At 66.7% G+C, this 23,590-nt stretch overlaps 1 protein-coding gene across 1 annotated transcript in view; it reads right to left on the bottom strand.

The window, feature by feature from the left end:
* Nucleotides 1-23,590, bottom strand: part of NCOR2 (nuclear receptor corepressor 2) — a 99,083-nt gene that overhangs the window by 53,502 nt on the left and 21,991 nt on the right. The window contains 7 exon segments of the mRNA XM_079150438.1: nucleotides 4,876-4,974; nucleotides 6,547-6,601; nucleotides 9,639-9,817; nucleotides 11,548-11,641; nucleotides 12,288-12,460; nucleotides 15,919-15,985; nucleotides 22,157-22,209. Of these exon segments, the coding sequence (XP_079006564.1) occupies nucleotides 4,876-4,974; nucleotides 6,547-6,601; nucleotides 9,639-9,817; nucleotides 11,548-11,641; nucleotides 12,288-12,460; nucleotides 15,919-15,985; nucleotides 22,157-22,209 (720 nt within the window).

Raw genomic sequence — 23,590 nt, forward strand, 5'->3', positions numbered from 1 at the left:
CAGGGGGCTGGACATGGGGCTGGTGAGGGAGGCCGGGAGAGGCCGGGGAGGGGTCCTGCCCGCTCGCAGAGGGTGGATGAGGGTGGACGCAGGCGCAAACAGAGAGAAAGGGCCCGGGCAGAGGCAGGTCGCCAACGGGACCAGGACGGGCGCTGCAGGGCAGGGTGGTGGCCAGACGGCAGCTGGGGAAGTGGGGCCTCCACCCCCGACTTCCTCCCTCGGCCCAGCAGCCAGGAAGGGCAGGCTAGGACGCCGGGGGCCAGGACAGACTTTTCCTGTCCCGGTGTCCCATCTTGTGGGAAAAGAAGGTCACTCAGAGCTCTGGCCCACCCTGTCCCCGAGCTGGCCCCTCCTCCAGGGCCACACAGCAAGGGAGGGACAGGAACACTCACCCTCAGGGACGTGCCACCCTGGCCGCGTGGCTCCATCGCCATGGGAAGGCCTGGGTGGCTGCCCCCGGCCCTGCTGCTGTGGGCCTGCCACCTGGCCTTCCCTCCCTGGGGCTTGCTGGTGCTGTCCAGGGGACACAGCATTCCCGAGCTCCGGCTTCCACGAACCCCCATGAACCTCTGCCATTGCCAGCTCTCAAGCTGACCCACGCGGCCTGTGACTCACAGCGGACAGCTGGGCCTGCGAGCCCAGGGTTGGCTTCTGGCCCAGGTCCAGCCTGTGAGCTCACCGGCCTGTCAGGGGCCAGGCTCCAGGTGGGCGTGGGGTTTCCTGGGGCTGGTGGGAGGGGCTCCCCCAGGCCTGGGCCTGCAGCTCCTCCGGTCAGGACACCGGCTTCTGGACAGCACACCCAGCAGTGCCCAAAACCAGCCATCACCTCGCCTGCAGGGCAGTGGATGCCAGGAACAGAGCACTGGTAGCCAAGGGCTGGAGGGTCCAAGAGCTGAGCCCAGAGACACCAACGTCCACGCTGCTGGTCGCGCGCTTCTGTGACCACTGTCCCCACTCTGGTTCTCAACTGTGGCCACTGAAATGAGAGGGCAGGGCCGGCGGCGGGAGCCCAGCCTGCTGGGAACGCCCCCGGACGGGGCTGAGCGATGTGGCGGTGTCCTGCGCAGGCACGGTCAAGGGCTCTGACACCCGCCAGGCCCATGAACCCTGCTCCGTGAGCCCTGGACACAGGCTCAGTGAGGAACAGAGAGGCCAGCGTCCCCGAGCAGGGCGTGCTGCCCAGCTGTGGCCATCAGCCCTGCACTGCCTCCCCTGCCAGCCGTCAGGTCACTGGGGAGCCCCGGGAAGGCTGCTCCAGCTCGAGCCCCTCGCTGGCCAGGCTGGCTGGCCAGGCTCTCCACCACGCCTGCCCCCGCGGGTGGCCCCCAGGCTGAGGCTCCCCAGTCAGTGGGGGCTCGGCAGGAACAGGGACACAGCCGGCTCTGCTGGGGTTGAGGGGTGCGATTCCGAGGACGGAGAAGTCCAAATGCCAGGACAGGGCTCAGCCCAGATGTCGCCAGGGGTCAGTCCTGCCCCTCAGAGCCAACTACAGCCTCCCACGTCAACCCTGCCCAGCCAGGGGCGGCAAGGAGGAGGACTCCAGCTCCTGGGCCTGGGTGATAAGCCAGCCAACTCAGGAAGTGTGCTTCCACCAGGTGGTGCCTGGGAAGTGCATCGTGCCCACTGTCCGCACCTGGGAAGTCCCACCTGGTATCCACCTCCTCAGCTCCTTGTCCACACAGTCTGGAATGTGTGGACACGGCTCGGCTGACCTACAATGGCCCTGCCTGAAGCACTGCACTCCAATGTTCCTCCAAAGGTGGCATTTAAAAGTCCTGGCATGCAGCAGGCACTCAACACATGCCCCTGGATGACCACACGAGCCTGTCAGGGTAGGCAGTGTCCCCTCAGAGGTGCGGCAGAGGCCCATGCAGCAGCACCTGTCATGCCCATGAGCAGAGTAGACACTAGTGGCCTGTCATCAGTGTGACCTGTGGTCACTCAGGAGAGGGGGACAGGCACCGGGACAAGGACCTGGGAGAGAGATGAGGACAGACAGTGAAGGGCAGCCACGCTCTGGGCTGCCAGGCTGGCCAAGCATCAGTCAGAAAGACGGAACAGCAGGGTCCAGAGCCAGGGCCTGAGGCCCGGCCTGCCCAGAATGCCCATGCCCAGCTGCAGGCCCTGGAAGCACCAGATCCCACCACTCACAGCACCGGCCACCTGGAGATCGCAGCCTCTGCGCCATCACCCCCGGGTGCCCAGAAGGGGACCCAGCAAGGGGCAGAGCACCAAGGCTTCTCGACGGGTCGCAGGGCCTGAGGCCGCCCTGGGCAGAGGGGACGCCCAGTCTGCTCTGTGCTCCTGACCAGGCCAGCGGGTGGTGGCGAGGACCAGCTCTGCCTAGTCCAGCAGCAGTCCTGGGGTTTGGGTGTACATCTCCGCCCCTGGAGGGCGCAGGCCAGGCCAGCATGCACCAGCTGGTCAGGAGGGCCGCCCTAGGACCCCACCCACACAGTGGGACCTGCTCTCCTGTTCGAGAGGCCAGGCAGAGGCAGCTGTCCCTCTCCAGGAGCCCAGCCCCAACACCAGCTGAGCAGAAGGTGGACTCCCAGCAGCCGCCCGCTCGCGCCCCCGGAGGCCGCTGTGCATGCAGGCAGGTGAAGAGGGGCCTGCTTCTCCCGCGGGGACCCCCAGGCCCCACTCCAGCCCGACCTGGTCCACGTCACGGGATCCTGGGCCACCGCTGGGAGCTGGGGACGGGTTCTACGGCGAGTAGTCACTGGCACCAACGGTGTGTGGCGCTTTCGCCGTTTGGGTTCGGTTTTCTTTTTTGAAGCAACCTAAGATTTAAAACTCGGGCAACTGCACTTAGACCCAGATTTCTAGCTCATCGTCAAAGGTCAGGAGGTTGGGGTTCGGCTCAGTTGGTAGCGTGCCCGCCCGCAAGCACAGCCCTGGGTTCAGTCCCCAGCTCCGCAAAAAAAAAAAAAAAAACCGGAAGACCGGCCCATCAGGGCTCGTGGCCTCAGAGGGGCTCCAGCTGGCCAGGGCACAGAGCTCTGGCGAGCCCAGGCCTCACCCACCTGCGCCTCCCAGGCCAGGGCTGCGGCCGCTCGCCACTCTGCTCTCTGGTAAAGCAGCAGCTCTGCTTTCCCATCAGAGGTGGACAGAAGAAAGGGGGTCCCAAGATGGTCCCCATCTCTTCCTTCATCCAAGGCCCAGGAGGCACTTCTTCTTCTGCTGGGCGGACTCCCTGCCATCTGTCCCCTGTCCCCAGCCTGGGCACCGACTGCTCTGCTCACCTGGCTCACGGGCCCTTCCCTGCGCAGCCTGCAGGGGCTTTTCCCCCCAGCCCCATCCTGCTGCAGTCACAGCCTCTGGGGGTCTCTGCACAGCCAGCACAGCCCCTGTGCCCAGTGCACAACCAACGTCCAGTGTGTGGGTGATCAACATGAAGGACGTTCCCACGGGGAGGGCAGAGCACTGCAGCCCTGGAGCCCCTGAGGACGCCTGGGAAGACCCCGACCTCCACGATGCCCGCTGCCTTCTTGCTCCTCCAGGTGCACGGCCCTCAGCACGCGGGAGGCGATGGTCCCCCACGGCAGAGCCCCCAGCACACCACCTGGAAGTGCCCACCTCAGTGCCCACAAGGCTGGCCAGGGGGCCAGGGAGGCTAGTGAGAGAGGAGGCATACAGCAGGTGCTTCCCAAGTGCTGCACAGTATTTTGCAGACAGGGACGTCTCCAGCGCCCCTTCAGGGCCCTGACCCCACCGCTCCGTACTGCCCCTCTACGCTCACGCTCTGCCCGGCCCCCCCGACCTTCTGCCCCTGTGGTCCACTCTTCACGACCCCCTGCCAGGCCTCTGGAGCCACACTGCCGGGTCACCGAGTCTTGGTTTCCACGACCGGGCAGGGCAAGTAGGCTGGCCAGTGCGGCTACTGAAACCAGCCAGGGAAACCCGGGCCACAAACCAGATACTGCCGCCTTTAAAGACCCAGAGGACGAGGACGAGGACAAGGACAAGGGCTCAGTCCCGGGCATTTCAGTCCAACGTTCAGAACACAGCCAGGGTGGCTGACCCTCGTCCAGACTTATGTCCTGAATGACACTTGGCTTGGGTGAACGAGAGCAAGGACCTACTCTGTGCCAGGGAGACCCCCACTTGGAAAGGTCACCCTGGATGCCCACGCAGTCCTGGGAAGGGAAGTGGGACTGACCAAAGACACACCTGCCCCTCCCTCCATCCAAACAGCAACTACCCAGAATCCCCTTCAAAGGTGTCACTGAGCTCAAAACCCAGACCATCACTTATGGACTGTTTTCCAAACCAGCAGCTCTCTCCTCGAACGCAAGGCCCTCGACGCTTCCTACAAAGGGCCAGCTGGCAAAAGCCAGGCTCTGTACCAGCTGCTGCGGTAACAGGACTGTGAATGGTCGGGCTACGTCCCAATAAAACTTTATTCACACACACAGGTGGCAGGCAGCCACGGCTCCGTCCTCTTGCCAGTCCCTGTCCTACCATGGTCCCCCAGCTTCGTCCTTGCCTGGGACGCCTGAGGAATGGCAGGCCCAAGCACGGGCTGTTTTTTGTCTCAAATATCCACTAAAACAAACACAAAACTATTCACATGGAGAGGGCAGCAAGTCTGCGGACCACCCAAGAGGTCCTAGGATGCTTGCACTGGGGAATGTGGCCTTTTAACCACAGGGACCGCGGATCACCCAGCCAGGAGCCGGGGAACTTTCCAGGCTGAGAAGGACGTGGCCATTCCTCCTGGACTCTCTGCTGCTGGGGACACTTGCTGTAGCCAGCAGGGTGGGCACCCCGAGAATCTCCCAGACCCACTGTCGTCAAGGGAAGCCCGAGCGCAAGGCTGCTGTGTGCAGCCCCAGGCGGGGCTGGCCGCGGGCACCCGTGCCGGCCTCTCACCTGGCTCTTGCCCCGGCGCCGGTAGCTGCGCCTCACCAGACTCTTGTAATTCTCGTTCTTCTTGGTCAGGTAGTAGTAGAGGACACACTCGGCCACCGTCTGCAAGGCAGAGAGAGGATGCAGGCGCTCGGAGAGGAAACCGCCTCCCGGAGACGGGCTGGGTGACCGCGGGCAGGCTGCCCGCCGTCTCTGAAAGGAGCGCTAAGGGTACGCGCTTCGCAGGGCCGTCAGGAGGGCCAACGAGGCTATCGTGGGAGAAGACCGCAGGGTGATGCCAGCCCAGGGAATGGGGACATGGCTGACGACAGCATGGTGGGGTCAGGCCTGGCCGGCATGGAGCAGGCCTCCTTCCTCCCACGTCAGCGGCCTGACCCCCTCCCAGCTGCATGCGCGGGTCCATGTCCCTCCCCCAGGTCTGCTCCTCCCCGCATGGTCTCTCCCACGTGGACCTGCGTCTGAACCCCAACAGGTGCGATACCAGACACCCTCGGAAAGGCCGCACACCCGGGCAGCAGCCCCCGCAGGCCAGCAATCCTTTCTGAGGGGACACAAGACATTCCCTGGGGCTCAGGCCAGCACCAGGCCGGGAACCACCTAAGAGGCCAGGCCACAGGCCTGTCAGTGGAGGAAGCTGGACCCGTCGCCCTGAATGAGAGCCCCATAGGTCAGACACACGCAGCCTGCTCCCGGAGCCCCTGCCATCCGGGCCGCAAACGCTGCCCGCAGAGGAGCGCCTCCCTGGCCGAGGCCGTCAGCACACCCGGCCAGGAGCTGTGGGCGCTCGGCTGAACGTGGTGCTGGGCCTTGCCCTGCCAACCTCCCGGTGGGCACCTCCTGTCCTGACCCTCTGGACCTCTGTCATTCTCATCCGGGGGCCACGGTGGGGTCCACTCTCCCACCTGAGCCCTCCCTCCCACCAGGGACTGCGCCACCAGCTCTGGACACGCTGCCCAGCCTCCGCGCCCTGGGACAGGCGCGTGGAAGGCGGGCTATTTATAGGGCTGCCTCTCCACACTGGTTTTTCCGGCAGGGAGAGCTGCCTCCCCAGAGCGCCGTCTCCTCCTCGTATGATCATCAGCCGTCAGGGCCGTGCTGTCCTTTAAAGTGACTGCCCGGCCCCACACCCAGGGCCCAGGCTCCCGCCACGGCCTGTGAGCCCAGGGCCCCGCTGTCAGGTGCCCCCAGCTCCAGGATCGTGATCTGGGGGCACTCCAGGCTCAGGATAGAGGACAAGGTGGGGCTCCAGTGTCAGCTCACTTGTCCAAGTGGACAGGGACACGCCAGCCACAGGCCTGGCCTGGCACCTGGGTAGCAGAGAGCTCACAGTGACCACAACTGGGCCTAGAAAGCCAACTCCTGGGCCCCAAGAGGCAGGGCCCCTGCCCACGAGGCCCAACCGGGGATGCCAGGCACAGCAGGGCTTCCGGGTCACATCCCCAACTTGTGACGAGGACACTTGCCGCACTCTTGAGGAGCTGGCAAGGAGCTGGGCACGTGGGGCTGCCCGCACGGCTCTCCTGGGTTTCCCACGCGCTCCGGCAGCCTGATGCCCCTCCCCGCCCCAGGCCAGGGCGGAGCCTTCATGGCTGCCCCCAGAGGAAGGAGGGGAGGCGGTCTGTGGGCAGCGAGGAGGGCCGGCCACTGCGGCTGCCAGCCATGGACAGGACTCACCTTCCTCTCCAGAAACGAAGCAATCAGGCCAAAGTTCTTGGGGTGCTGCATGAATCTGTGGGAAGACAGGGTCCTGTGTCAGGCTGGGCCCAGGGGAACATCCCTGCAGGGCAGCCCAGGAGTGCCCAGGAGCCTGCCATCTCTGCGGCCCAGCGCGGCGGGCACCGCCCCACTCAGAGCAATTAAGCCAGGGGTGTGGGAAGGGCGGGCGACGGGGTGGGCCTGGGTGCGAGGGTGTTCCTGGGAGTGAGTCATGGCTGCAGTGCCTTTGAAGACGCGTGTTTGTCCTCTGGAGTCGGCTTCCAGGAAGACAGGACGCGCACAACGCCCGCCGGCGGGGCCCCTCCAGGTCTCCCTGCTCTCGCCCAGCTGGGTCTGGGGAGCTGGGCCTGCTTGGGAGAGGTCACAGCCAGCCAGGCAGCAGGGCTCCTGAGGGAGGCGGAGCTGAGGCCCGGTGCCTGCGGGAGGAGGGACCAGGCCCACGGCCAAGGAGGCGGCCAGAGTGCACTGGAGGCGGAGGCGGGAGCTGGCGCTGGGCCCCGGGCTTCCTGTGAAGCCAGGAATCACTGGGAGGCAGCCGGGCCAGGGAGCAGGGGACGGTGGGGGTGGGGCATGGGTCACAGCCTGCTGAGGCCAAAGGGACGCTGGGAGGAGGTGCCAGCCGCAGTGCCAGCATCCCCTCGACCTGCCACCACCCCACAGCTTTCCACGGGGGACATGCCGGTCAGCAAGGCAGGGGCGGCAGCCCCCACCAGGGACCAGCAAGTGCCAGTGTTCATCCCGCCTGGCCACCAGGCAGACACTGGAGACTCCGGAACGGCCTCCCGTCCTCCTGGAGGAAGTGGCAAGTGGCTGGCCTCGCTGCTCTGGGCTCTGGCCACCTCAGGCCACTGGCAGAGCCGGGCTGTCTCGGCCGTCTCTCCCGGGGCACGGTGCCCTTACTTGCCCACCGCGTTGCATGGGGACCGTCCCTCTCCAAGCCCTCCCAGGGATCAAATGCGGGGAATCTCCCAGGCCACGGACCCCGCCCCGCCCGCCAAGGCGTGCAGAAGACGGCACAGGGCAGGGTGCCTCCCACTGCGCTCCACATCTGCGACAGCCCACGCGGGGTCCAGGGGTGCCTGGGCCCCTGCTCTGCGCTCCACCGACCTCCTTCCCAAGTCCACTCCCTGAGCAACACGCTCCCAGCACGAGGCGCCCAGCCGCACCGGCGCTCGGGCTGCACTGGCTACGGGGCGCCCTGGAGCTCGGCCGATGCGGGCCCGGGGAAGACTGCATCGCCGCGCCTGCACGGAGGCCGTGTGCCTCCACACAGAGCCTCGGAGCCCGGGCACCTCCAGGCCTCAGTGACACCGTGCGCCATGAGGACCCACCGCACTGCTTCCCAACAGGCGGAGCCGGCAGCAGACACCTGCCCCCCAACCTCCAGTTCCCGAACCAAGGGGTGTGGAGCCGCCAGGCCTGCAGAGCGCCTGACGTCCCGGGAGCAGAGGCCACGGGAAACGCCAAGCCTTCGTAAGAACAGTCAGACCCACCAGGCGGAGCCACCGAGACCCTGGGCCTCGGCCGAGCCCAGCGGAGGGCATACGGTACGTCCAACACGGGGCCTGGCCTGACAATAGGGCGCTCACGCCCACCGAGACCCAGATGCCAGCCCGGGAGAAGGGCTGTTTCCGTGCCCGAGCAGGGAGGCCCCTGCCCGTCGCAGGCCTTCCCTGGAGTGCTGCTCCTCTCCCAGATGGCCTTGGCACGTGAGGCCACCACACCACCCTCTGGCTGGGTGGGTTTTCGCTAGCTCACAGTCCAAGGCTGTTCTCTTTTCGGTACCAGGGACGGAACACAGGGGTGCTCTATCACTGAACCACGTCCCGGCTCTTATCCTGTATTTTGAGACAGGGCCTTGCTAAGTTGCTGAGGCTGGACTCTAACTTGCAATCCTCCTGCCTCAGCCTCCCAAGCCACTGGGATTAAAGGTGTGCGCCAGTGTGCCTGGCCATGAAATGCCGTTCTAAACAATGCTTTCCACCTAAGATCCTCTGGACAGCTGTGCTGTTCCTGCATCCTGGAGTCTGCACTGGCTGACCTGCCCGCACCTTGCCACTGACCCACAGCCAGTCCATCCCACGGGGTCTCTGAAAAGGGCTGACGCAGCATAGGCCGTGGGCCCTGGCCCTGGCAGGCACTGCTCCAGGCTCGGGCCCGAGGCCGCGGGCAGGCGTCCTCCCTGCCTGCCGCCCTCCTGGCCGGCACGCAGGCCTGTGTGCGCCCCACGCTCCCAGTCCCGCTCCCGGGGCCTGGGTTCCTCCTGTGGAGGGCCCACCTTCATGGCCGCCCATGGAGGCTTGCCAGTGCTGGACTGAGACACACCATCCCTTCTAGGACCTGGGCAGGAAGAGAGGGTGTATTGTGCTGGACGTCACACCCCGGGTCCTCACCATGGACATGGTCCACCCGGAACCAACTCCTGGGTCTTCTGGGGCCTCTGGGGTCTTCATCGGGGTGCTCCCCACTCATCTCCCCTACTCAGGACCCCCCAGCCTCACCGCTGCACCCGCCACTCGAGCTTCCCACAGCCGCCTGGCTCCAGCCCCCCAACCTCCGCATGGGGGCCGGGGGTGAATCTGGCCTTCACTGTGGGCAAGCTGCGTGGCCGCTGTTCAGACCTCCAAGCCTCCATTTCTTCGCTGTGTAAAGGGGCTGGCGTGGTCGGATTGTAACGAGGGAGGGACGGGTCAGGGTTAGGGTTAGGGCACAAGGCCCAGAGGACACCCGCAGCATGGGGGATCGAGGCCCCGCTCGAGGCAACCCGTCCAAACACACCGGAAGGCTGGGCGGGCTCCGTCTCCCCACCTGCCTGTGCTCCCCGCAGCTGAGCTCCCCACGCCGTCCCGCGCGTTTCACTGGACCCGGCTCAACAGCGCCTCCCAAAGCTCAGGCCCGTCGGGCGCCCGAACGTGACCCTGTTTGGACTTTTCTGGGATGGAGGCGGGCGGAGGGCCTCGCCGTGGGGATCTGAGGTCTGGTCCAGGCCCCCGCAGGGCGGGGGCTGTGGTGCCGCCCCAGGAGGGCGCGGGCCGGGCGGGAGGACTCACTTCTCGCGGAAGGTCTCCTTCTCCTGCTCGCTCCACATGTTGGTGACCTGGCGGTCCCGGTACACCTTCATGGGGTCGTCCATGAGCCCGTTCATGTTGATGAACCGGATGCGCTGCTGGTCTGCGTCGTACAGCATGGGCGGGACCACCGCCAGCTGGCGCATCTGCTTCTCCAGGTTCTGCAGCGACAGGGGCAGAGCGGCTGTCGGAGCGCGAGGTGGGCAGCGCCGGGGCGGGCGCGCGGTCCTCAAGAGCGAGGCCCGCGGGTGGGGTCCAGGCGCCACTGCTCAGGGAGGGCGGGCCTTGGGCGAAGCGCAGGGAGCGCGACTCCATCTGCTCTGGAGGCCGTGATCCTCCTTCCCAGGAAAGAGGAGGGCCCGCCGGGAGCCGCTCGGCCCCAGGGTCCTCCGCAGGTGAAGGGGCGCCTGCCCCGCGCTGGACAGGCGGCTGCGGTCACACCACCTGCACCCAGCCTCCCCAGGCACAGAGCAGGGGGCCCGGCCCCGAGCCGGCCAGAAGGGCCCAGAGGCCCAGCCCTCGGCCTGTGGCCTCCAACCAGCCTCCTGCCCAAGGCGAGAAGAGGGCCGCTCCTCCGGCCTGTGGCTGCCTAGAGGGACAGGCAGGGTCCAGCCTCCTGCAGACCCTCCCCACAAGGTCCTGGGAACTTGGGACAGCTAGGGGCACTTCACTCCCCACGTTCACTTCCGACCTTCATGCCAAGTACAGCCCTGCATCCTGTGTGGCCAGAGCCTGCTGAGGGGCTCAAGGCTGGGCGCAGAGTCAGCCCGGACAGCAGCGGCCGTGCCTGTGGGTTGGGAATGCAGGGCACAGGGCCGCCTTCCTCCTTCATCCAGGGCGTCCACCAAGCCACGGTGTGGGCGGGACGGGAAGCAGGAAGGAGCCCAGCCACGGTGCCCGCAGGCGTGGCCACGGCCTCGGTCTCCGTTGCTGGCAGCATGCCGTTTTGAGCGGTAGGAATGTCATGTTTTGGTTTTTTGCTTTTAGCAGCCGGACAGTCTCTGAATCACCTGCCTCGGTCATGGGGCAGCTTGGTGGCAAGACCCAGGGCACTACAGTCCAGCCAGGGCCCACTCCGGATCACCTGGGTCTGACGGGCCCGAGGGTCAGCACTGGGCGCAGCGCAGACCAGGACTTCGTGGGGTGGTGGAGGCGTGGACCCACAGCTGGGCACGGGGCCGCCACCCCAGGGCACGGGGCCGCCTCGCTGTGCCGGGTGTGGCCAGGAACTGGGTCTTAACTGTATCTCACTTGAAGAGCCGTGGGGCCTGAGCCGAGCAGCACCAACCAACCCAGCAAAAGGCCTCAGGAGCAGGCCGCCTGCCCCTCTGTGATGGCCGTGGCCACAATGCTGTGGGCACAGGGGAAAAGAATGCCGTGCTGGATGCCAGACCCAAGACCTGGGAGGGGACAGAATGGGGCCTGTTGCTTCCTGGCCTTGCCAAGGCCCCAGTGACCACGGTCACCACGCTGGCCTCAGGTGTGCAGCCGAGGGAAAAGCTGAAGCCGCAGCCGAGGCTGCCACTCTCCTCTGTCCTGGCACGACCCTCCAGGAGGCTGGGCGCGGGGCCCGAGCTGACCCGGAAACCGCCGCTCAGGGCCCCTGAGGCTGGCGTCTGGGGTGCGCCCAAGGGGAGACGAAGGACCAGGGGCCAGAGCTGGTGGCCCGCCCCACCGCCTGCCTGCCTGGGCAGCAGGGTGTTCTCGGTGCCCTGCCGCAGCCTCCTCCCGCCCGCCGGCCGGGGCGAGTCACGGCCTCCCACACTGCTAGTCCTGGTCCTCCACACAGCCTCAGTCCCGAGCCTCTACCATCCAGGCTACACCTATTTCCCAACAGGACCAGCCCCTATGGGGACACAGGACAGGAGCTGAGCTGGGGCTGTGGACTCACCTCCTGCTCTGAGAGGCCATCGATGATCTCAGACACCTCGTGCTCACTGCGCGCAGCCGACATGGAGAGCCCACTGCCCCGCTGGCCCACCCTGCTGGGGACCAGAGGGACAAAGTCAGGACCATCCCCTAGCCAGTCAGGACACCAGGTCCGCCATGTCCTGAGAGGGTGAGGGACACATGGGGAGGGTGGGGGCAAAGGGCCAGGTGTCCACCCACACGGCCAGCCCAGGCCAAGGGCTCAAGGAGGCCAGGAGCCCACCGTTGCCCAGCAGTGAAGGCCCAGCACCTCCCCTGAGCCCCTGACAGCAAGTGGCAGAGGCCTGCACTCACGCCCAGGCCGCCACGCAGTGCCGGCCGCGTCCACCCAGCGCCTCTGCTTCCTGCTCTGCAATGGGGCTAGAACATAGGCCAGCCCCCAGCACTATCCCAGGGAACCCAGCAAGTCCTGGACCACGAGGTCATGGCCACCAAAAGCTCTCGTCACCATCACCACCAAGAAAAGCACAGGCACCCGTCACCAAGGACCTGCACGGGAGCCCATCCTGCATGGACACGGCCACAGCAGACAGGAGCCCCGACCCCGTTCCCAGCCCAGTTTCCTGCACAGCAAGACCTTCAGGGGCGAGCGGTGGCCCGCAGGTGTGCAGCTGCACACGCGAGCTCCTGGCATACCAGAAGCGCCAGCCGTGGGCTCTGCGGGCCGCTGCGGCCCCAGGCCTCCGTGAGGCGGGCGCTCACCTCTGCATGCGCTCCTGCAGCTCCCGCTGCTTGCGGATCTCCGGGAACTGCTTCTCGTAGTACTCGCGCACCTTGCTCTCCTTGGCCCGGCGCCGGGGGTTGTTCTCGATGCGCTCCACCTTCTTCTCCCAGGCCTCCATGAGCTGGTCATAGCGCTGGCAGAACTTCTGCTCCTGGGGAAGCAGGGCGGGCACTGAGGGGCAATGGCCAGCCTGGCCTCCCCCACCACACAGGCTCGCCGAGCCACCCCCCATCCAGGGACAGCCTCCTGGAGAGGCTCACCCAGTCCAGAAGCCACCAGCCGCGAGCAGCTGCTGTGCTAATCACAGATCAATGAAATTCCAAGTCCAGACCCTGGACCCAGCCACACCTCCAGGGCTCAGCAGCCACCCCCAGCTCTGCGGACAGCCTCGCTTGGGGGCATCTGTGTGGCCCAGGGAGGGTGCACCTGGGCAGGACCAGTTCCCAGGCCCCAGGCTCGGCCCCGCTCCCCAACCCTAGCAGCTCCTGAAGAGGAGGCTCTGTCCTCCTTTACAAGGAAGTCCTTCTCTTCTAGCTGCGGTGCAGCCTGCTGCACAACCTTTGAAAACAAGCTCCCAATTAGCCTCAGTCACAGCTGCCTGGCTTCTGCCCCTCCAAGGTGACAGCACCTGTCCACAGAGCAGACCCCGGCCACCCCTGCCCTAACAGCAGCAGGTGGACGGACGTGGTCAGAACCCGATGCTCCGATAAGGTCAGAAGCACTTCTCTTGTCCTCACACCCAGCTACTCTGCCCCTCCCACTTCAGCGGATGACCAAGGGGAGCCTGTGACCATGCCCAGCCCTGACAGGCCAGCGGCAACGATCCCGAGGGCAGCGGGGCGGCGTCAAGAGGTGCAGAGCCAGACCCCACAGGGGAGGTGCCCTGAGGCCCCCGAGTCCATGGCTTAGGGACACCGTGGCCACAAGTGTAGGTGGCAGTACCTCCCCAGCCCCCACTAGGGATGGGGACCACCCAGGCCCCCTCGACCCCTGCCCAGAGGCCCCAGCGAGCCAGGCAGGGGAGAGGCGCGCGGAGCTCACCAGGAAGCCCGGACAGGAGAGCCGAGGAGGGCAGGGCCAAGCCACAGCGCCTGCCAGCCCCGGCAGGGACAGCAGCGCACCAACGGGCAGCCTGGCACTGACGCTGAGCGCAGCACAGGACGCCACAGGAATGCCCGAGGGGACACCGGCCGCACTCCACACCCAGGCACCGGCACTGCGGCCCGAGAGGAAGCCCCCCCGCCTGCCCAGGCCAGGGAAGTCCCCTCCACACCAACCACAGGGCCGCCCACTGGGGCCTGGCTGTGCCTGCCGTGGGCACGTGGGCTCGCCCAGCCCGAGGCCAGGGCTGGCACCGCGGGCGGCTGCAGCGGCTCAGGCCCTGGGGGAAGTCGCTGGTGGTGCATAGGGTGGGGTCACCAGCTGGGCCGGAAGCAGACTGCGGGCACGCGCACGCACACGTGGGCACAGCGGGCCAGCCCGCCTTCTGCAGGTGGGAGCGGGATGGGGAGCACCCTGTGGGGCACTGGGAGCCCAGCCGGCTGCCCAGGAGCAGGCGGGCTGGCCCTGGTGGCATCCTGCATCCCTGGCAAAGCCCTGCTCAGTGGGAAAGCAAGGGCCCAGGCCCCACTGGGTGGGCTCCCCTGGGGTCTGACCCCCGTGGGGCAGGCCAGCCCTGAGGACACGCCCACGGGCATCCGCCCAGTGGTCAGGCGCTCTGGGCTGGTGACAGAGCCGGTTCTGAAGGCTCAGGCTTCCTGGGGCCTAGAGGGGCTGGGCCTGATTGCAGAGCCACCACGACTTCCCACCAGGCCCTGGGGGCTTCTTCTCCTTCTCTGAATACGCCAGCTTCCTCCACGCCTCAGCGGAGCCGGGAGCCACTGTGGACGGCCCAGAACCCAAACCCACCGCCACCTCCCTCAGCCGCACGCCCAGCCACAGGGCCACAGGGACTCTCTGGGGGTGAACTACATCCCCTGCAGCAGACCTGCCCACGGCAAGGACACGACGGACACCGGGTAAGGCCAGGCAGAAGGGTGAGGACAGACTACAGGTGACCTTCAGCATGTAAGGGGAGGGTGCCCTTCCTGGGCCGGGGTCCTGGCCTCAGCTCACAGCGAGCGCAGGGCACCCCGCTCTCCTCGCCTCGTTCTCCTGTGACGTGATGGGAAAGTCCTACAGTGAGGACCGGGTCAAGCAGCCACGTGTCGAGGATGAAATCTAAGTTCTCCACCAGCTCACGGCAAGCATCCCTGTGATCTCATCTGTGACTGCATGCCAGCCGCTGCCACCCGGGCACTGCCCTGGCCGGCTGCCTCCTACCTCAGGCCCTGCACTCTCTGTGCCCTCGGCTGACACCGTGACCTCCAGATGGGCACCTGAGCCGGAGAGGCCCTCACTACCCCAGGCACCCCCCGTGTGTCCTCCACCAGGCTGTCCCCACCAGCCTGGGTCGCCAAGCCCTGGACACGTGGCCTGGAGCCACTCCAAACCCTACGCCAGGGCAGGCACAGAGGGGGACTGCTGGGCTCACACCCAGACTCCTCCACCCCGCGGCCTCGGGTGGCCCTGCGCCTCCGTCTCCCGGTCCACACTCGGCTGAGAACACTCCCTCCTCACAGAACTGAGCACCGCGGGCCCGAGCTCAGCAGCCCCGGGGTCACCGGGCAGGGTCTCCGGGGCCTGAGCTGCCTCTGCTCGCCGAGTCCCCGCATCCCGGGTACCAGCGACTGGGAGACGCGCACACAGTGGTGCTCAATGACGGCACCCGGAGGCATCTGATCAGCCAACTGTCCCGTTTCGGTCTGAGCAGCACATAGCTGTCACCTGCTGTATGCCACTTACACGGAGCAGGGCTGAGCCAGCCCTGCAGCTGCGCAGAGGCCTGACCCTGAGAAGGGAACAGGGGCCACCCTGCAGACGAGGGGAGCCCCCAGCCCCAGAGACCACGTTGGCCCAGCCTCTGCCACCCCACCCAGAACCCCGGCTGTCTGCTCCGGTGGGCGACGTCCCCAGACCTCCCTCAGCCTCCTCCCGACACCACAGCCTCCCAGCGGCCCTGCGGCCTGGGTAGCGCGGATGACATCACCCCCAGCCCACGCCAGCCCCCGCGATCCCCGCTCCTCAGCACGGGCACGAGCTCAGGGGGACCCAGGCCTCCGCTGGCCCGGCCTGCTCAGAGCGTCTGTGAGATAGCCCCAGGCACAGCCACGCTGGCTGCAGGAGACCCAGGTGCCACGGGCGACCAGCCCCTCAGCACCCTGACGAGGCCTGCAGGCCACTCCTGAGGTCCGACCCCCGCTCGGCCCAGCGCACACGGTCCCTCCCTGCTGCCACCCACTCCCAGCCTGGGCCTCAGGCCCTTCCTGAGCCAGGCCGGCCTGGGGCCTGGAGACCTTGCTTCCCGCCTTCCGCCTGGAGCGTGCGGGTCTTGGGACGAGGCCAAGCCTGGCTCCCGCCTGTGGCTCTGGTCTTCTCTGGCCTTTCTTCCCCAGCCCAGATACTGGAGGTGAGGCAGTCGCAGAGCCCAGAGGGGCCCGGCAGGCCTGGCCTTGAGGGGCCTCCGCTGTCCCCAGGCCCCAGGACGCCCTGCAGGGGCCGCCGACTCACCCATTGCTTCCGAGCGTGGTTCCTGCGCTTGAAGTACAGGATGAGCTTCTTCCGCATCGCCTGGTTTCTGCACGGGAGGGAAAGGGCAGACGGGGCGGGTGAGCCGCACGGGGTCCAGCAGGCCCGGCCTGCTTCAAAGCGGCAGGCCGGGGCTACCCCACCACCGCGCCTCCGTGAGGGGAGGACCCCGGCCCCAGCAGGACCGAAGAGGCCGCCCGTCCTTCCTCCCTGCCCAGGCGCCTGCCACGGGAAGGGGCCTGGAGTAGACGTGTCTATGTCGTCCCCTCTCCTGTCACCAAACCTGCCCACAGAAAACCTGACAGACACCCACTGCCTCAGACGCGGAGCTGGGGCCGAGACTCTGGGCCACTGCAGCCGCAGGTTCAGGACACACCCCGCGCCGCGCAAGGACTGTGAGGCACAGTGGGGACGGGTGGCAGGGCCGGCAGGGCACACACCTTGGGGGGCACCCAGGGCCTCAGGCCTCGGGTGGCACCAGCCCCACTCAGCACAGTGGCAGGGGACACACACAGGTGGGCCACAGCCCTGCAGAAAGTGACGGAGACAAGGACCCGGCGAGGTGGTGACAGAGGCGGGAAGGCAGAGATGGAGAGCGGCCCAGAGGGAGGACAGGCCAGGAGGACAGACCGGAGGAGATGGGCGGCAGGAGGGAGACAGACAGACGCCGGGAGACAGGCAGGCAGAGACGAGCCTGAGGACCAGACGTGGCGAGCAAGGGCGGCAGGGAGGAGGGCGCGGCAGGCTCCGGCTGCGGGCAGGACACTGGGCCCCCTGCCAGCCCTCCGGAGGCCCACTTCCCCTTCGTCTCTGCAGCCTCCAGAGAGCTCAAAACCACTGACTGGGCACCACGCCCACTGGCACCGCAGGTGCCCGCTGTGGGCCCAGAGCCCAGGGCCCCAGGCACACCCGCAAGGCCCCGCCTGGGCCCACCTCGAGCCGACCCCCACGGGGCCGGCGCTGGCCCTGAGCGTCCTCGGGCACAGACCATGAGGCCGTGGCTCTCGGCACATCGGAGCGCCCAGATCCCCGAGGCGCCCTCACCCCGACACCCCAGCTCCCCACCGACACATGGGCATGGGGGATGTGGCCCCAGGCCCGGGCAGGGTGCGGCTAGAGGGGCCACGCACAGCGGCCAAGACAGGCAAGAGGCAGGGATTCCAGGACTGAGCGCTGGCAGCTGCAGAGTGCCCGGGGCGGGCAGAGCAGGCACCTGCAGAAAGCGGGAGGGACATCCCTGCAGCAGAGAGCACCTGGAGGGCAGCGGGGACGGAGGAGAAGCCACAGGCCAGGTCGGCGAAGCTGGGTGGGCTTTCAGAGAAAAGGACCTCCAGCCAAGAAGGTGCAAAAGCAAATGACGGCCCGGCAGCCTGGGTCTTGGGCACCAAGGTACTGGTGTCTCCAATAAAAGGAGCTAGGGTTCCGGAAGGAAAGGCCAGGACATAACAAGAGAGCCCAGAATGACCTAAAGAATTGTCAGAAGGAACCAGGCACCGTGGCCGCGCCCAGCATTTCTGGAGGCTGAGGCAGGAGGAGCCCATGGTGGAGACTAGCCTCAGCAACTTAGTAAGGAAGACCCTATCTCAAAATAAAACGAAAAGTAAAAAGGAGGTGGCTCAGTGGTAGAGCATTCTAGGACCAAAAAAAGAAAGGGAGGGGGGAGAATTGCCGGCAGGAAAAACTAAGTCAAAAGGACACAGTCCACCTCCAAGTCTCTGATCACCAGACGAGCTGGCCAGGCCCCTGGAGCCCAGAGCAAGGCAAAGGAGCCGCTGCACGCACAAGCAATGGCGGCCCCTCCCCGCAGACCACAGCGAGCCGCAGGGTCAGGAAAGGTGTCCCTGCACAGGCTGGCCTTGGGGCTACTTCCCCAAGCTCAGAGCCCAGGCAGGATAGCAGGGCCACGGGAGGACTGGCACTGCCCCAGGAAGCCACCACTGTCCCCTGGTGCCCAGGCTCCTGCAACGGGACCTGAGGGTGACCTCTCTCTCTGTGGTCTTCCCACACCCACCGGCCTGTTTCCTGGTGGCCGCATGTGACAGCAGCCTTGCGTGCCAGCAGTCCTGACGGACAGGCGGCTTGGCGCACAGGATTCCCGCAGCCTTGGGAGAGGCAGGTTTGAAATGGCCCCACCATCAGGAGGCTGATGGGACGCAGGAGAAGGGAGACGGGCCCCGCGGAGGCTGGGAGCTGGGCAGACCCACGAGGTGCTGCCCAGGCCCTGGGCTCCAGAAGGCAGGCACTGGGAGGCTTCCTGGAGGAGCGGGCAGCAGAGGGAGAAGCAGCACCGGCTGCAGGGAAGCAGAGAGGGCGAGTCCCCAGGCAGGAGGACCGGCTGGGAGGCCGACCCCGCTGCAGGGAGAACAGGCACAGCTCACACAGGGCCCCGAATGCTTGCAAGGGGCTGTTGGGCTCCGACCAAGGGCCTGGAACCCCTGCCTTCCGTGCCACCGAGTCACAGCAAATCTGTGTAACGTCCAAGGTCACCCAGCCAGGCACAGGCAGAGCCTGGACTACAGGCCCAGGTCAGGCCGGCCAGGCGCTCGGCTGTGTGATCCTGGAGAAGTCGTTTGGCGTCTCTGGGCCTCCAGAGCAGGACCACGGAGGCCCATCCATGTGCCAACTCCAGACCTCACTGCCTGCACCCAACGAGGATGTCAGACGGGGAATGGAAGGAACCACAGTCCACCAGAGCCCGGGGACCGGGGACCGGGGACCAGAGCCCGAGGAGAGCGCACGCCGGGCGAGCGTGCAGGCCGGCTCCACGGCAGTGCCTGCATCCTGCCCTCCACGGGTTTCGGCTGGCCCCACGGGATACCAGCAAAGCCGACCTGAACCACCGCAGGTCAGGCCGAAGGCTGGGCCAACCCTGGAGAGAACGTCCTGGAGGCGCCTTGCCGTGTCCCCACGAGAGGCCAGAGTGCCCAGCCTCACCCGGGCAGGTGCAGAGGGCAGGCCGCATCCAGGTGATTTCAACACGCCCGAACTGCCCACGCAGCTGGAAGTCAAGCGTGAAATCCACTTTCGCTCTGGCCAGCACGCAGACAGGGCGGTTAGTGACAGAGGCAGGTCCCTGGGGACAGCCGCCCACCGCGAGGCAGCCCCGGCAGGCGAGGCCAGGAGCACGGCAGGCCTCTGCCCCTGGAAGGCAGGGCTCCCTTCCGACCCCGGCCGGACAAGCTCACTGTCCTCGTCACGGTCGTCACGTGCCACGTGCGTAGGGCTCGCGTCTGTCTTCGTGCGGGAAGGTCGGTCACCATCACTGCGTCTCCCCAGGGCCCAACACAGGCTCGGAGCCGTGTGCAGAACGAGTGACTCGGGCCTAACTCGCGACTCTCAGGGAGAACCTGGAGGGTAGCCAGAGGCCGCGGTGTGCCCGAACAGGACACGGTCTCCCTGCATCGCAGACCGGGAGTGGGTGGCGGCCACGGGGGACGCCAGAGCCCAGGCCCTAGGCCCAGCCACCGGCCTGTGAGGGCCACCTGGCCACCCAACCCGGGCTTGGGCAGCCCGAAGTCCAGGCACTCACGTCAGGAAACGGCACAGCTGGGGAGACGGGGTTGGGCCTCCGCTTCTGAGCAGGGCCGGAGGCTTGCAGGCCCGGACGCGCCTCCAGAGGCCCCGGCGGCTCCCGGCACCTCCTGTCCCCGGGCTGGACCTGCTGAGACTCTAGCTCCTGCTGGGGAGCCCGGGCCTCGACACGACGAGCTCAGACCAGGCCCAGCTGCCACCACACTGACCACCCCAGGCGCACGGCCTCCCCTTCCAGGGCCTCTGGGCCCCCATGGTGTCCACCCCCCGGGGCCAGGGGAGGGTGAGCGAGGCCTCCGCTGTACTCAGGCCGGGCAGCCCCACGCGCCCTCAGAGCTGGAGCCTCGGCCCACAGGAGACGTCCACAGGAGACGTCCACAGGAGGCGCCGGGGTGCACGGCGGGGAGCGGGGATGGAGCTGCTGCTGGCCGTACTGAGCTGCGGCTGTGCACTTCGGATGGGGAGCTGGCCCTGCCCCAGGACAGCCTCCGCTGCCCCTCCCGGCCTCTCTGTCCCTCAGGCCAGGTACACAGGCGGCCCTGACTCCGGAGGGGCTGGGCCACCCGCTCCAGCAGCCCAACGCTCAGGTCCCAGCAGGCCCCGTGCCGGCCGCCTCCTTGAGAGGCGGCTTGGCCTCGTCCAGGTACCTGGCCTGACCTGGGTGTCCCTGGGCCTTGCGCCTCCCTCAGGCCTCCGGCAGGGGCTTTCCCACGCCCCGCGTCCAGGCCCTTCCCCCTGTGGCTGTGGACACGGACTCTGAAGACGAGCTCCAAGGGAGACCTTCCCGCAACAGAGCAGGGTTCAGGCCTCACGGCCCGGCCTCGGTCAGCTCGTGTGGCCACAGGGCTCCGCACCGTCCAATCCTGCTGCCGGGACACTCCTGCCCTGGTGGCCTACGTGCCGGCTGCTGCGCAGCCCCAGGGTCCCTCGACCGCCAGGCCCTCCTGCCCTCTCCAGCTGAAGCGGCCCCGCTCCTGCCACCGTCCTCCATCTCCTGGGGATTCGGCTACAAGTCAGTGACTGCGCTGACCCCACGGTGACCCCACCGACACGGAACCAGCGACACTCTCCGTGGAACAGAGAAGCCCCAACCCACGGAGCAGCGGACCACCTGCTCAGAGACGCGAGCATCACACTGACCACTGGTCGCCCGGTTCCAACAGAAACGTGCTCGCCTGAGACTCAGACATGGAGAGCACCACCCGGGCCACCGAGCACACGTGAGGCCGACCCAGGGATGGCGCGCCACCGTGCCCCCGGGCCTAGCCTCCGTGGACAAGGACCGGCGGATCGCGAAGCCACCACCCAGCGGGCGCGGGGTTCCTCTGGTCTGGATTCCACAGCTGCTTCCGGTACCGGTGATCACACACGAGATTCAACCACATCACCGCCTCTAACGGATAAAAGCTCGATGCCCTTGCTCTCAAAAGTCACGCCCAGGAAAAGCAACCACTCTGGAAAGCCGTGTGGAGCCGCCTCAGAAAACCTGGAATCAACCCCCCCTTCGACCCAGCTATCCCCTCCTCGGTTCACACTTAAAATCAGCACACTACAGTGACGCAGCCACATCCATGTTCACAGCAGCTCAACTCACAATAGCTCAACCATGGAACCAGCCTAGGTGTCCTTCGACAGATGACTGGATAAAGAAAATGTGGTACATGTACACAATGGAATATCACTCAGCCTTAAAGAATGAAATTACAGCATTTGCTGGCAAATGGGAACTAGAGAGTACCATGCTAACTGAAATAAGCCAGTGCCCAAAACCAAAGGCTGAAAGTTTTCTCTGATATACAGATGCTGATGGGGGGTTGGGGCGCACTAGGGAAGAACAGAGGTTCTCTGGATTAGGGAGAGAGGAGTAAAGGGAGGGGAGGGCTTCCCAGCAAATGTCACAATTTGCAAGCCTCTAGGGCGGGGCCTCAGCAACGCTGTACCGCCACCCCAGGCAAGCTCAAGCAGTCACCCTGGGCTGACGACCCTGCACCTTCTGAGGTCCCACGTGAGCACCTGTGTGCCCTCTCCCAGGGACACACTGCACATTCCACGACACTGATCCCAAAGACACAGCCACGTGCTCCTCAAGGCTTTACCTTGCAGGTTCCCAGGTGACAGCACGAGAAAACAGCTCCTCCTTGGCCCAGGAGACCACGCTCTCATTAATGCAACCCAAGACAAAGCCAGCCTCCTCCCCACGCCACGGCCCCGCTGCACCACACTCCACTCGGGAGACACCATGCCATCAGCCTGCAGCACAGCCCTAGGGTCCCCGCCACATCTAAGTGTGTGACACCTGGGAGAAGGGCCCGTCCTTGGGGCGCACTGTTGTGGCCGCCTCCCTGGATGGGTGCTTCTGGCTGCCCCACACGGCTGTGCCCAGAACGGCTGGGACACTCCTTGGGGAGCCAACGTCCCGTCCCCATGTCCCCATCGTCCCCATGTCCCCATCGCCCCCATGTCCCCATCGCCAAGAGCCAGCTCCCAGGCAGCAGCCCCTGTGGCCAACAGGAAGCGCTGTGCAGCCCCAGCTCTGTCCCCAGGCCTGGCTGAGCCCGCCTGCCCTGCCCACCGGGGCTGCCAAGCTGCCCCGGCTCTACCTGGCCCTGAGCGCTGGCCCCGCCGCCCCCCGTCCCACAGGAGCCGAGATCTGCCTGGCATGGAAAGTGGCCACCAGGCCGGCACTCACATCTTGATGTTCTCGTGGTACTGCCGGGTGTCCGAGGGCTGGTTGTACAGCGGCTGAAAGGAGAGAGAAGCTGGTCAGCGCCAGCAGCAGAGACCTGTCCTGGGCACCGTGGCCACGGGCCCAAGGCCTGGCACAGGAGCCACCCACCAGGGTGCAGAAGAGCCGCGGGCAGGCACGGATGGGACACGGGCAGCCGGCAGGGGGATGGCAGGGCCGCCACGCCCAGCTCCCCGGTCACCGTGGAAACCCCAGCCCTCCAGCCATCAGGAGCCCCCTGACCCCAGAGGCACAGGACCCAGACGAGGGCCGCTGCCCGGCTGCGGCCAGGCGAAGCCTCGGGCGGCCCCGAGAGGTGAGCCCCGCCCGGCACGACCACCCGCACGGGGAGAGGCGGGGCGTGCACGGCCCACGACAGCCGCCCGAGGACACCAGGACAGCAGGGCCCGTGCCACAAAGGCAGCAGGGGCTGTGGCGCCACCGACTAGGGGCTGAGCTGCCATCGAACAAGTCCCGGGCTCAGGCGCGCGTGCAGCAGCTTCAGGGTCATGGTGACGGTCCACAGGGCAATACCCTGGCTCGGGCCCAGCACGCACCCACCTCCAGCCTGAGGGGCGACCAGCGGACGGCATGGTCGTCCTGTGCGTCCCTGGCCAGCGGGACAGCGGCCACAGCATGAGAGCCCCAGGCTGGCTGCCCTGCAGGACCAGGTGCAGCGGGAGGGGCAAGCAGGCCAGGTGATGGATGGGGACAAGGAGTCCTGGGGCCTCGGCCCTGCCAAGCTTCTCCCTGGGGACACTTGACTGTCCCAGCAGAGCCCCCAGGCAGCAGGACACAGGTCCCGCCCTCCCGCCCCAGGGGCAGGCCTCATGCTGCCCGTGGACAGGACAGGTCACCTGGGAGGGGCCTGCGCAGTCCTGGGGAGTGGCACCTGTGCCCCCCGTCCCCCGTGGTGGTTCACCACTGTACTTGGGCAGGTCCAGGCTCCAGGCTCAGCTCCGCCGTGGGGAGGAGGTCACCCCATGGCTACGTGGGCTGTGTTCCTATGGCACTCAGCTCAAGACAAGGCAGTTCCCTGGCCCTGCCCTGCAGTCTTCAACAGGAGAGCAAGAGCGCACAAGGTACGGAGAGTGTGTGGTCAGACATGCGGCAGGACTTCCCAGTGGAGAGAAGGGATGAGAGACTCCTACAGAAGGCTGAGAACCCTCATCTCAGGAACGCACGGCACCAATAAGACCCGCTGGCCTGAATGGCCCTGTGTTGGTCCTTCACGCTCCCATGGTCCGGGGAGCCGAGGGCAGGTGCGGAAGGGATCAGCTGTTCAGGTTTGGGAACAGGCGGGTTTGGCTCTAAAGCCTGGCTCCCACCTCCTGGCTCCCGCGTGTGACCTGGGCAAGTGCATGCCACGCTGGCCTCAGCCTCCTCGCCTGGAGGACA

Source organism: Sciurus vulgaris, assembly GCF_902686455.1.
Source record: "Sciurus vulgaris genome assembly, chromosome: 8".
Lineage (NCBI taxonomy): Eukaryota > Metazoa > Chordata > Mammalia > Rodentia > Sciuridae > Sciurus > Sciurus vulgaris.